Source organism: Strongylocentrotus purpuratus, unplaced genomic scaffold, assembly GCF_000002235.5.
Source record: "Strongylocentrotus purpuratus isolate Spur 01 unplaced genomic scaffold, Spur_5.0 spur5_scaffold_21, whole genome shotgun sequence".
NCBI lineage: Eukaryota > Metazoa > Echinodermata > Echinoidea > Camarodonta > Strongylocentrotidae > Strongylocentrotus > Strongylocentrotus purpuratus.
Genome location: NW_022145607.1, coordinates 2,071,768 through 2,085,358, shown reverse-complemented (window position 1 = coordinate 2,085,358; position 13,591 = coordinate 2,071,768). Strand labels below are relative to the sequence as shown.

The 13,591-nt window shown below is 36.5% G+C and overlaps 2 protein-coding genes across 2 annotated transcripts; one reads left to right on the top strand and one right to left on the bottom strand.

Moving 5' to 3' along the window:
- The first annotated feature begins 1,429 nt into the window (after window positions 1–1,429).
- LOC115918938 lies at window positions 1,430–5,908 on the top strand. Its single transcript, XM_030995192.1, has 7 exons — window positions 1,430–1,560; window positions 2,277–2,404; window positions 2,962–3,026; window positions 3,439–3,476; window positions 4,026–4,105; window positions 4,994–5,056; window positions 5,576–5,908. Exons 1-7 carry the CDS (start codon window positions 1,491–1,493, stop codon window positions 5,678–5,680), a joined length of 549 nt encoding a protein of 182 aa, XP_030851052.1. The 5' UTR covers window positions 1,430–1,490; the 3' UTR covers window positions 5,681–5,908.
- Window positions 5,909–11,076: 5,168 nt separating this feature from the next.
- LOC587401 (glutathione S-transferase alpha M14-like) lies at window positions 11,077–12,905 on the bottom strand. The gene is made up of 3 exons (XM_030995183.1): window positions 12,547–12,905; window positions 11,943–12,099; window positions 11,077–11,646 (listed from the first exon to the last, which is right to left on the bottom strand). The coding sequence occupies exons 1-3, from the start codon at window positions 12,666–12,668 to the stop codon at window positions 11,425–11,427; spliced, it is 501 nt and encodes a 166-aa protein (XP_030851043.1). The 5' UTR covers window positions 12,669–12,905; the 3' UTR covers window positions 11,077–11,424.
- Window positions 12,906–13,591: the final 686 nt, after the last annotated feature.

Here is a 13,591-nt window from a genome sequence, read left to right as displayed (position 1 = left end):
GCAATATCATTTTTGATATAGAAACATACACCACCTCCAGAGCCAGAGGATCGATCATGGCGTATGATTTTATATCCGTCTATTTCAATTTCTTCATCATTTATGGAATTGTTTAACCATGTTTCAGTGAAAGCAATAATAGACAGCCTTTTTCTTTTAAAAAGAATTCTAAGTTCCGATATCTTGTTTAGAATAGACCTCACATTGAGGTGTAAAAAATGAAAACCTTTAATTTTAAACTTTTCTTCAAATTCTTGAAAAAGAGAAGTGTTTTCATCTTTGAGGTTTGGCTGAATTATTCTTGCTATCGCTTGCTTTTCAGGTGTAACGCGCGTTACCTTAAAATAGTTTTCTTTTAGTCTATCCTCGTTTTGGCTTTCTTTCTCTAAACAATCGTCAGTAAATATTGATTCACAAAAAGATGGCAGACAACATGTTAAACAATTCCACTTCTCATCAGGGCATTCATAATATAACCTGCGGTACTCTGAAAAACTGATAGCTTGACAATTAGTGTGAAACCATTTTTTACAATAAGAACACAGAAGGCCGTGTTGATTACATTTGACTGGCTTATCACAGTTCCCACAAGGGAACTTATATTTTCGACCGTCAACTATAATTTTCGGATCATCACTAGATTTTGTCAAACTTTCACTTAATTCAATACCCTTCTTACAAATTGAAGGGAGTTCGAGCGACCGAACTGGTCATGAGGGTACTTTTGCATTTTCAAAAGTAGAATTGAAGGATTTGGTAAAGGCCTACACTACATTTTCAGAAAAAAAACTGTACGATTTCAAAATATCTGGGGTCAACTGCCCCCCCCCCCCCTGGTGCTTACGGCCATGTTCTTTATTTTTTCCCCATTTTTATTCCTTTCCTTTTCTTTTCCCTTTTTTTTTCCTTTTCTCTTCTTCTTCCTTTTTTCTTTCCTTTTTTCCTTTTTTCTCTTTCTTTCCTTTTTTCTTTCCTTTTCCTTTTTTCTTTTTCTTTCCTTACGATACTATCTTAAAAGATAGATAAATATAAAACGAAATAAATGTATTTTTAAAAAAATCCAAAATTGAGAGATATAACACGTGCCGTAAAGTAATTTGGCGACAATAGTCAAATCACTGACTAATCGCCAATAACTCAAAACACAACAACACAACTTTCCCTTTCTTTTCTTTTCTTTCCCCTTTTTCTTTTTTTCCCCTGGAGCCCGTCAGGGGGGGGGGGGCACTCTGCCCCCCTGCCCCCCCTGCCCCCCCCCCCCGTTTGCATGGTTTCACGCGCACATAAAGTTTCTTGTATTTTTAACTTCATAGACATTTGTTTTCGTATTTCATCCGACTTCATCATGATAGTCCTATTTTAGGATCCCAATTACGAAAGGTGCCCCACCCTCCCATCTCGAGTTTCTCGCATATAGACATTGTCTTTTATGGATTCCATCTGTGGCTGGGCACGCACTAGTCGAATCTAAATACGGATGAAAAACAACAATGGCCGCGGACAGGAAGGCATCTTCTCTCAGCCGTGTTTGGGTCACCATTCACCGCAGTGATCTAGCATGTGAGTATTATCCTTCGTTCCTCAAACCTTCAGTAATGATTTATGATGCTGTTAAACAAATTAGAGCATGAGATATGTTGAAATATATAGTGAAATATAGACATTGCAAAATTAATTATGTAATTCAGTCCCACGCGTTGAATTATATGTTCGCTGATGAAAAGGTTTTAGTGACTAGATCTAGTGTGTGATGCATGATGCATGAATATGCATGAATGATGAGATCTGGATCCGACTGAGGAGGAGGAGGAGGAGGAGGAGGAGGAGGAGGAGGAGGAGGAGGAGGAGGAGGAGGAGGAGGAGGAGGAGGAGGAAGAAAAGAAGGGGAAGAAGAAACTTGGACTATAGGAGGAGGAACATAAAACTAAAGAAAGAGTGTGATGATCCAATTTCTGAAGTCAATAAAATTCCTGACTTCAACTTTCAAGTAGAAATCTTGATCTTCCTTGATAAGTGGAATTTTTTCAGGCTGGTTTTGTACCATGATAACTGATGATCTTGCTCGTTTGACCTTTGACATTTTCACTCTCTTAATCAAAAAACAAGTGCTCACCTACATCATGTAACTCGAGGAGCTCCGACGCCAAAGTAGCTCCCTGGAGTTTACATGTACCGGTATGTCACTATGTGGCATTACAAATACAAGTCACTCAAGCTTAGCCATCTGTTTTAAGAGGGTCTTTTTTTAAATTCTAAATTCTGTTTATATCTTACAGCCGAGACAGAAGATAAATCAAAGTCTGTTCCGCGATGTGTGATTCTACCTCAGGACAGTCCCACTCCAGAGATCCAGGATATCTTCAGGGTTAGTCTGGCATTACAAGATGAAAACTTGGTGTTGAAGGTAAGGAATATCTTACAGGCTTATTTTAAGATTTCAAAATGCAAAACCTCTGAAATATTACAAAATCAGTGGTTTGGGATTGAAATGAATGACAACCCCCTCAACCCCAATACAATTTTCTACTGTCCTTAAGATGTCTTAAAACCATCATGTCATTGATGCAAGTCATTTCAGTAACAACCATTATTAACATTAAATATTCCCAGCACCTTTTGTACTTCTATCAGCTGTACCTACATGTATATCCCTGTGTAAGTGAGAATATGGGTACATTTTAGGATCAAATTTCATCAGTTCATGATACCTTTGTCCTTTTCCCAGACTCATACTAACCAAGTCCCGGTACACACAGGCACTCAAAAGTTTACCCTTCACCCTCAATGAAAATTTCTGAATTTTAAGGGACACAATGAACACAAACCTGAAATACGTCACCATGTACCCCCCCCCCCTGAACTAAGCCGTACATGAAGTGAGATGAAGGATGAGCATATCATGTTACTCTAGATGTGACCTTGACCTTCATATAACAACAAGATTAATAACTTTGTTTACAGCTCCGTAACAACCGAGGTTCATTAATCCCTATCAATGGATTCATCACACCTAATTCAAAGTTCCAGTGAGTATATCAAATTCATATATCTCATAATAATAATAATAAAAATGGGTTCTTGTATAGCGCTCATGTCAGTCAGATTTGACCCTCCTGGCGCTCCATGAAGGTTATTATATTAAACACGTTTTTATATTGTTAACCTGTGATATGAAGTGATAATGGTTGCTTAGCAAGTTGCTTGTGAAAGTCAGTCAACATTCATCTGCAGTTGCATAATACACCCACAAATTTTAAGCATTACTAGTACTCCAAACTATTACTGTCACCTGTTTGTCTACTTGTAATTCAGAAGGAAAAAAAAAAAAAAAAATCTGACGTTTATAGTACATTGATTAAAGAGTACTTTCAATGTATGTTAAGCATGAGACATGTCCTATTGTTAAAATGGAATTGCTTTGGTGTTATCTTTCTACAGACCTTATGTTCTTGAAGTCACAAGACGTTACCAGAACGGTAAGTATCAATCCAATGATAAAGCTCTTTTTTCCAGTTTGGAATATCTGAGTATGACAGCTATTACTATATCAAACCTAAACGGATAGACTGTGTATTTATTTTTATATTTGCAGAATCTACGAATATAGATGATCATGAAATCAGGACTGTTATGTTTATCTCATAAAGTGCAGTATTAGTTTACATCAGATTCCAATAAACTTCCTTTTCTGTATTTAAACCTTGAACCTCCTGTGAAAAAAACACAGTAAGTGAAAAGAATGTTCCAATACAATAGAATAAGTAATTCTCCAAAAATTGAAATTTATTATAAAACAAAGTGAATTATAAAGCTCAATACTTGTTTCCCATCATATAAGCATATGTTTCTAAATTTCTGTTTTTGCTTTTGGAATAATTAGATATTTAAAGATACACAGAACTAAATTCAGAACCATTGTGACCAATTTTATTTGATTTTGATTACAAAAAAAAGTCTACGGAATTCAAATAATTGATATGAATATAAATTATAATTTATATGTTATGTCTTTCATCTTTCAACAGTCAAGCCCATGAAGCGATCAGTGAAGATTAATGGCTATAATGATATCATCAAACAGAGACTGCAACAGATTGTGAAGAGGGTAAGCCTGACTGTTTCACAATCACATGCCACCATATCAGTAGTAGAATACAGTTTCAGGACACACAGGGGCCAGTTTCTTGAAACTAAGTTTGTTGACATCCCTGGAAACACGTGTTAATTTTGAAACACTTGTTTCAAGAAACTTTGCCCAGGATCCTCAACATAAGTTGGCTTACTCCTGTTGGTCACTTAGTTTAATCTGGCCCTGCAGCATCCAAGGAGGTAGTCTTGGAGAACCAAATTATGAAGTTGCCAACATGCATTAACATACATTGACTATACTTGTTGGTATCTGTGTCAGCAGGGAGAATTTGCTCTCGCATTTTTTTTTAAAAGAGCATTTCTATTTTCATTATTTCTACCCCCCCCCCCGATTTCCCTCTCCCTCCCTCTCCCTCCCTTTCCCTTATTCTCTCTCTTCCATCTGTCTCCCCCTTCTTTCTTCCAAATCTCTCTCTCTTTCTTTCTCTCTTTCTATTCTCTCTCCTCTCTATCTCTTTTCCAATTGATCAATCAGTCAATATATAGTAAGGCCAAATAAAAAGAAAACACATGTTTAGCGTCCTGTTTTTTGGAAAAATAGGAAGGAGGAGGCCCTTTTTTTTTCTTTTTTTTTCTTTCAAAATGGCCGCTCAAAATGGCCGCTCGGTGCATTTTCCCTGTTAGTCGGGCTATTTTTCAAGATGGCCGCCGACAGTTTTGTTTTTGTTTTTGTAAATCAGAAATAGATCAATTTTAGCAGTGTTTTTCATGTTTTTTTTCTTTAAAAAAAAAAAAAAAAATAGGAAGCGGCCCCCAAAAAGGAAGCGGGCAGGGACGCTAAACATGTATAGTTTTTTACATGGCTTAACGTATGATATTTGTATTTGTTGTATTATGTTCACAGATTGACAAGTTAGAGCAATTAGAGCCTGAAATGAAAAGCAAACGAGAAACAACCATCGCAAAGGCAAGTACATTTCTCATTATCTTCATAATATGTTCAGCCAATATAATCCATTGACTGTACTGCAATTTCTTACAAATCTTCATGAAGCAAAAGCAGTAAAGTCTGTGTGGTTTTGGTGAATCTCTTTCTTGTTCTTTTACTTAATCTACTTCAACCTCATTTTCTTATGCATGAACAATTTCAAAGTTTAGTTTAATCTTGAAATCATGTTGAAATTTCCAAGGCCAGGCATGACATTGCAAACCAGCTAAAAAAATCTGAAACAAATTTTAGGTGTAAACAAATTTAAAGAGAGTAATTTGCAGGAGGAAAATATCACAGCTGTGTGCAATAATGGGCCTTGTTTAAAGCCATTTGATTTGCATGCTGTAAGACACAGAAATAATTTGCTAAGTTTATCTCATTTAATTTTCTGTAGTGGTTATTTTGAAATGTTTTAGCACCTCATATCTGACCAAGGCTTAACTCGGTTTTGATGAATGACATTGATTTATTTTTGTTTTGTTTTTATTTACACAGAATATGACTGATCTGAATGTAAAGATGACATTCCTGAACACAAGGATGCATGAAGCAGAGTCTACTAAATGGCAAGGCATGTTTAAGAAGCATCCTCTCTGGTAGGAAAACCAAACAACTCTTCACTTACGATATCTAGTATTCAACCAACCCTACATACCCTATCTGGATAATTCACTGAGGCAGAAAATTTGAGGTGGTATTCTAAATAGTATGTTTTATTTTATTTCAGGAAATATTTATCATAAATCTAAACATGACAACTTACTGTTTAATGAATTTATGCTTGTAGCTACGTAAACAGATATTTCATATTTGACCCCCCCCCCCCCCTGAAAAAATAAAGAAAATGTATCAGTAGATCTTTAAAAATGCATTTCCAGATAAAACAATAAGCTGTTTGGCAAGTATCTGTATGATACCCAGCACAATAGTAAAATAAGGGTTTTTTTCTAAGTATTTTATATCTATTTTTAAAAAATCTCGTTTTTTCAATTTTGAGATAACAAGTAGTAAACATACTGTATTACCTTGAGACTGAATCACTTCTTAGAAAGTACTACCCATGTTGTTTATTTCGAGTGTTAGATACTGAATATATGTATATTTTGGAAAGGCATAGAAGTCCTACAAATGCAATTACTGTACTAATTATAGTATCCATGTAGATTCATGAAGGATGAGAAGCCATATAATTGAGATACATGTACTCGTACAGTGGAACCTCATGATAACGAGGTCCTTAGGACTTTACCTTGTTGTATCAGGAATCTTGTTATATTAAGGTAGAAAATGAAAGAATATAAAGAGCTGGGACCAGCAAAGTCACCTTGTTATAACAGATACCTCGTTATATCGGAGCTCTTTATAATGCAAGCGTGTAGCCAGGATTTTATTTTAGGGGGGCGGTAGTGAGCACGCGAATCACTTAAAGAGCGTGCACAGCGCGCTCCCTAGGGTGGTGGGTGCAGGGAGGGGGGGGGGGGGGGTTTTGAAAGAAGACGATTCGTTGTACCTTTCTCGATTCTTAATCCTTATCTGAATTTAGTTTCCTCCCCTCCCGCGCAAAACTTTGAAGTTTCATTAAATTATTAGAGAAAGAAGACGACTCAAAGTACCGTTCTCGACTTCTTAATCCTTGTCTGATTTCTGTTCCCCCCCCCCCTTTCGCGCGAAGCTTTGACGTTTCATTAAATTATTAGAGAAAGAAGACAATTCGTTGTACCTTTCTCGACTTTTAATCCTTGTCTGAATTCAGTCCCCCCCCCCTCCCTCCTCCTGCGCGAAGCGCGGAAGCTTTGACGTATTATTAGACAAAGAAGACGATTCGTTGTACCTTTCCCGACTCCTGATCCTTAATGTGAACTCGGTTTCCCCCTTTCCGCGCAAAGCGCGGAAGCTTTCACGTTTCATTAAATTATTAGAGAAAGAAGACGATTCCTTGTACCATTCTCGACTCCTTTTCCTTTTTTCCTCCTACGTCCTCTTACTTTTTTTCTTCTTTTTCTCTCTCTTTTTTTTTTGGGCCGGCGTTTTTTTGGGGGCGACTGCCCCCACCACCCCCCCCCCCCTCTCCCTGGCTACGCGCCTGTTATAGTGAGGTTCCACTGTATTTAGACAGATAATTTAGCATTCAATAGTCTATGTGCATAAACAGTGTGTTGCAAAAAAAAAAAAAAAATATCTAATTTTTAAGAGAGTGCATATTAGAAGTGAGGGCTCTTAAAAAACAAATGTTATTGTAGGCATAAACATATCTCACTAATTTCATGACTGTCAACAAAAGTGCAATTGTGGAATGGTCAGATTTTAAAAATAGATTTTACAGGTACATGTTATTAAACAATTAAAGATTTAATTTATTACCCAAAGAAAGTACTTGACCAATTGTAATACATGTGTTTACTGCTGGCTCAGTATTGGATTATAACCTGTAACCTGTACAACTCAATTTAAATCATGCCATTGACTAAAAAATTGTTTGTTATTATACATGTACATGGATGTTAGTGATTCACTTTGATAGTGTTAATATTAAAGAGTAACAAATGCAATGTACTACACTTTTAGTATTATATAAAGTATTTTATGTTAAAGATATACAAGTGGACCAATCGTATCGTATAATAATTTTTAAGAAAATCACCACATCTAAAAATGTAACAAATTTGAAAAAAATTACAATTTGGATTTAAAAAGAAACAAAAGAAAAACAAATGCAGAATTATATAGCAAATTCATGATCCATTGAATTTCTAGAGAAATTGAAATTAGAATTTCACCTTACGTCTTTGTCTCACTCTCACACATTATATTTCTGTAGCACTTTTTTCCATAATACAGTGTCATTCAGTATTTCATAGTCATTCTCTTGCCAGGCTAGTATTTATCAGGGTTTTAGACTTTGATCATCATTGTGTAAAATAGATAAAAAGCCACTGAGTTGTGTAAGTCAGGTTCTGATTAAATTACTGTTTCTGTTCTCATTGTGTCAACCAGACCTCCTCGTGGGGAGCTCTGTCAAACACATTGTCAACTGACATCTTGCATGCCAACAATCATGACAACTACAGAAACAGCAATAGTCAGCTGGTATACATTTTTAGAATGAAGTTATTTGTAAATTTTGTTTCATTTATGGTTAAAAAGTTCACAGGGATAGGTCGAAACTTCTCCATCTTCATCCATTCATGACAGACCTAAAACAATGAAAACATTTCCCACAAAGTGTGTTAGCTCCCTCCTCCTGGTGCACTGATATACTTGGTAGAGAATCCAGATGTGTGTGTATTATGTTGGACCTATTTATTTCCATTGTAGTGCAGTTTTGCTTGTATTTGTGTATTGTGTGTTTGTGATTACATGAATTAGTTTTCAGCTTGTCTGTACATTGTTGCTTTTCACTTTTTACAGGTCATCACTTAATGTTTATCCATTACTTGATTGTTTTCTCTTATTTGTTTTTCTTTCTTTTTCTTCAACCATTTCTGCTTTGAAGATCATATTAGCCTGTTGCTAGAAACTATCATAACATCCCAAAGAGATGCAAATTGTAAAATTGATACATTAGATGGGATATCTGAATGTTTGTTGCGTTGCTGGCCAGATTTCTACATGGGTACATGTAGTAGTATAATATTGACCCCTCTACAATCAATATAGACACTCGTACGACATTTTGGTATACATTTTATATATTTATTGTAGATAAGACTTGTCATTTACATTGTGAATAAAGAATAGAACTACATATGTCAGAACACATGTTGCATCAAATTGGCTTGTCTCCAAATTATATTCTTGCTTTAAATAGAATTAAACATACAAATACAAAAATAAAAAAATCAAATAGAAATGTGAAGAGAATGTTGGGAAATGCAAAGTACATCAACAGGTTTCTGTTTTGATGATACAAAAGTGTGCATCGCCTTTGATCTAGCTGAATACGATTAAGATGATGATGATGATGATGTGATGGTGATAATGATGATGGTGGTGATTATCAAGAACATGGATAATGATGATGATGGTGATGATTATCAAGAACATGGATAATGATGATGGTGGTGGTGATTATCTAGAACATGGATAATGATGATGGTGGTGGTGATTATCAAGAACATGGATAATGATGATGGTGGTGATGATTATCAAGAACATGGATAATGATGATGGTGGTGGTGATTATCAAGAACATGGATAATGATGATGATGGTGGTGATCATCAAGAACATGGATAATGATGATGATGGTGGTGATCATCAAGAACATGGATAATGATGATGGTGGTGGTGATTATCAAGAACATGGATAATGATGATGGTGGTGGTGATCATCAAAAACATGGATAATGATGATGATGGTGGTGATTATCAAGAACATGGATAATGATGATGATGGTGGTGATCATCAAAAACATGGATAACGATGATGGTGGTGGTGATTATCAAGAACATGGATAATGATGATGGTGGTGGTGATTATCAAGAACATGGATAATGATGATGATGGTGGTGATTATCTAGAACATGGATAATGATGATGGTGGTGGTGATTATCAAGAACATGGATAATGATGATGGTGGTGGTGATTATCAAGAACATGGATAATGATGATGATGGTGATGATTATCTAGAACATGGATAATGATGATGGTGGTGGTGGTGACTATCAAGAACATGGATAATGATGATGATGGTGATGATTATCTAGAACATGGATAATGATGATGGTGGTGGTGATTATCTAGAACATGGATAATGATGATGGTGGTGGTGATTATCTAGAACATGGATAATGATGATGATGGTGATGATTATCTAGAACATGGATAATGATGATGGTGGTGGTGATTATCTAGAACATGGATAATGATGATGGTGGTGGTGATTATCTAGAACATGGATAATGATGATGGTGGTGGTGATTATCAAGAACATGGATAATGATGATGATGGTGATGATTATCAAGAACATGGATAATGATGATGGTGGTGGTGATTATCAAGAACATGGATAATGATGATGCTGGTGATGACGAAAACCCAGTGAAATATACCAGGTAGCTTTGTAATTTGGCATCTGATGCAGATGAATCTATACATGTCTTTCCGGATTAAATATAAGCAATATACTGAACAAAGTAGAATCATAGTGATAATCAATGTGCTTGAATTTGTTTTCAAGCAACATAGGACAGATTCGGATGTTATCCCAAGTTTTTTGTTTCGTGGGGGGGGGGGGGGGGGGGGGGGGGGGGGAGAGAAATCTGCATGGCACCTTTGAACTCACCTCTAAGTCTAGACTTGTATTTTATTACACACAGATTATCTAAATATGAATAGTTATTAACAATATGAGTAGTTTTGGTTCATAATTCTGAATATTACAAAAATAGATTTACCAAGTAAAGCTCAATTGGCAGTGATCAGCTCGGCTCTATTTTGTATTTGAAAAAAAATACATTTTCAGCATAACAAGCTTCGCGCAGATTCATGTACAAAGATATAAACATACTATACATGTAGGTACTGAGAGGTAGATCAGTGAAACAAATACACGGAGGCTCGGGGCGAATTAGCCCCTGAAAGTCATAAAAGAGCCAAAAAAAATGTGCATAGATTTCAATATGCAAAACAAATTAAAGAGTGTTATTTTCGTGCAAGCAAGCTTGAAAAGTAGCCCCCAAAATTGTTAAAGTATTTCTTTTCCCTGAGGTAGATTGATGAGAGAGGGTAGAGAGAAATAAGAGGGGAGACGAGAAAGAGAGAGCCGGAGAACACCAACAGAACAAACCATTAACAGCATACAGAGTTAATTGTTCTATTGAGTGACATCATTTTGTTTCCCCTCCTTTTTACATGCTTAATGTAGTTTATTTTCCGGCAAGGGGCAGGTTGAGAATTCGACAGCAATGTTTGGTATACTCCAGATCTGGTAAGCCATTTCGACGAGGACTGGCAAGGTATTCCTTGATGCCAGATTGCTTGGAGAAATGAAAGCCTACAGAAAGATGTTGTTTTCAACGTTTAGATAATGACAAGTAAGGAATATAGTGTCTGTAATATGAAATTTTTACGGTTCTTCATAAATTTTTTTTTTTTTAATCCTACTTCAATAAAATGCCGCTCAAATTCATCGCATTTGATTTTACTCTTGTCTTAACGTATTGGAAAGCCAGATAACAATTTTTCACTGCCCCAAAACTTGTACATACAACACGTCAATGTTGTTGTATATAGTCGGTGATGGCCTGTGTTATTGCTGTTTTGTCTGTTCATTTTAATATCGTGTCGAAACATGACATTGGCTCATAATTATGTATATCATGAATGTTGGACATGAATGCCTATATTATATAACAATTATCAGTTTCTTCTACTAGCAGCACTATTGTTTGCACAGATTTTGCCCAAAAGATCAAGGCTCTCACCGAGCAGCGAGGAAAATTCTGCAGTTCTGATTCGAGTTTAGGATCTTCATGAAGATAGCAGAGACCATCGAACAGCATGATATCAGCCCTGCTCATTGAATCTCCTACCAGGAACCCGGATGTACTCTCATCTAAAACCTGGTGGATGAGGTGTCCATTATGATAAGGGTCGAAAAAAGATAAGAAAGGGACATGAGGTGAACATGAGGAGTTCAATGGTATCCAAAAATAATCTTTGATTATAACATTCGGTACGATAAAGAAAGAATAGATACTTTAGAGAGAATATCATTATAAAACCAATATTTAAGCAAGGTACAATGTATTTGATAGGTTCCCAAACCGATGCATGCCCCCCCCTCTCTCTCTCTCTCTCTCTCTCTCTCTCTCTCTCTCTCTCTCTCTCTCTCTCCCTGTTCTCTCTATCTCTGTACCTTTTCGAAGACTGGTAGATAGCGTTCTCTGCATTCTTTGATACCGTTTTCACTGGCTTTATCAGCTGCTTCCTTGGTGAACTGTACCTCTAGAAAGATTGGCGACATGAGGCTAGGAAACGCCATATCCTTCGCACCCATTGAAAGCATGTCAATTCTATGGCAGACATTTTCAGGAAAGTGTAGTCAAAGAAAAAAGATTATGGTATTCGATAATTAACCATTGCAAAAATCTATACAAAAAAGGCAAGAGGGAAAGGGAAATGTTTACTTTGAATGTCTACAATCAATTTTCTTCAATATACATGTAAAAATGAAAGTATCAGACCAACTTTACCTCGTGTACAGAGATTCTATAACATAAAAAAGAGCAGCTGTATATTGAGACACTGAGAGAACAAAAACAATTTCTTGCTGACACGCTGGCATCGCTGATAGGATATATTTTGCAGCCATTTTAAAGCATTTAAACAATAATGGGAGAGGTGGTTCCTCAAATGTTGAGGAGTTTTAAAATAATGGGGAAAGCTACCGTCACCAAAGGTCAAGTAAAGAAATATTAATTTATAAATAAACAAAATAATCAATAACAGCATTTTCTTACCTGTATTTGTCTTGGTCTGTTTTTCCATTCAAGTTTCCCTTTCGACATGCATATCTGAGAATGGCTTCACTACCGATCAAACATTGACCGTCTACCTCTAGTAGGGGCATCTGCCTGAACATTAGCTTCCCATCTATATAGAAGAAAATAGATTTTCTTTTTCTTTCTCATATTACAAAGGAGAAAACACAAAAATTCACGGCGTGTCAATATATATCATAATGAAAAAATTGCCTCCATCTCTCGTCTTGAGGGATGACTCAGCGCCCCCTCCCTAGCTATTTCTCGACCCAAAAAGCTACCGAAAGAATCTATATAGCTAACATAATACAACAGTGCCTTCTCGATCTCATGCAATTTCTCTCTCTCTCTCTCTCTCTCTCTCGTTATAGTTTCTGCACGAATGAGGAGATTATGGTGCCACTCGATTGCACGTCAGCGCCCCGCCCCCGCCCCCATTCAATCTCTCTCTCTCTCTCTCTCTCTCTCTCTCTCTCTCTCTCACACACACACACACATACACACTCACTCTCTCTCCCTCCCTCTCTCTATCTTTCTCTCTCCCCATCTATCTATCTATCTATATACCTATCTAAATCTTTCCATCCATCTATTATCTGTAGAACTCCCCATCCCTCCATCCCCTTCCACTTGCGTATCCAACATTATACATTTGAAGTTTGAAGCAAGCCGACGTGCATGCATCCCCGCCCCCTCGGGCCCCATTTATCTCTTTCTTGATACCTCAACTCCTCTCTCATTACCTGCTCTATTTTCTCTTTCTCTCTTTTCCCTTCAAAATTATCTTACACCCTGCTCCAGGTGTGATCGCACCTACCATTCACCAACTGCAAAAACTGATCTCTCGATTCGAGGTACGCGTCTTCATACTGAAAAATTGAAAAGTCAAAACAATGGATATCTATAAAGGAGGCAGACATGATGGTACAGCTACATCTTCAAAATCCCTACGATTTTATTTTGTATTTGTTTACATCAGCAAGGAATTATGTATGAATGTTATTATAATTACCATTGTCTCTTT

Excerpts from the sequence above, each read along its gene's own strand:
- LOC115918938 (XM_030995192.1), top strand. The coding sequence starts at position 1,491 with ATGGCCGCGGACAGGAAGGCATCTTCTCTCAGCCGTGTTTGGGTCACC. Across the intron at positions 1,561-2,276 it reads TCACCGCAGTGATCTAGCAT|CCGAGACAGAAGATAAATCA; the intron begins GTGAGTATTATC and ends TATATCTTACAG. Across the intron at positions 5,057-5,575 it reads GAGAAACAACCATCGCAAAG|AATATGACTGATCTGAATGT; the intron begins GCAAGTACATTT and ends TTATTTACACAG.
- LOC587401 (XM_030995183.1), bottom strand. The coding sequence starts at position 12,668 with ATGTTCAGGCAGATGCCCCTACTAGAGGTAGACGGTCAATGTTTGATC. Across the intron at positions 12,100-12,546 it reads ACAGACCAAGACAAATACAG|AATTGACATGCTTTCAATGG; the intron begins GTAAGAAAATGC and ends TGTCTGCCATAG. Across the intron at positions 11,647-11,942 it reads ATCTACCAGTCTTCGAAAAG|GTTTTAGATGAGAGTACATC; the intron begins GTACAGAGATAG and ends CTCATCCACCAG.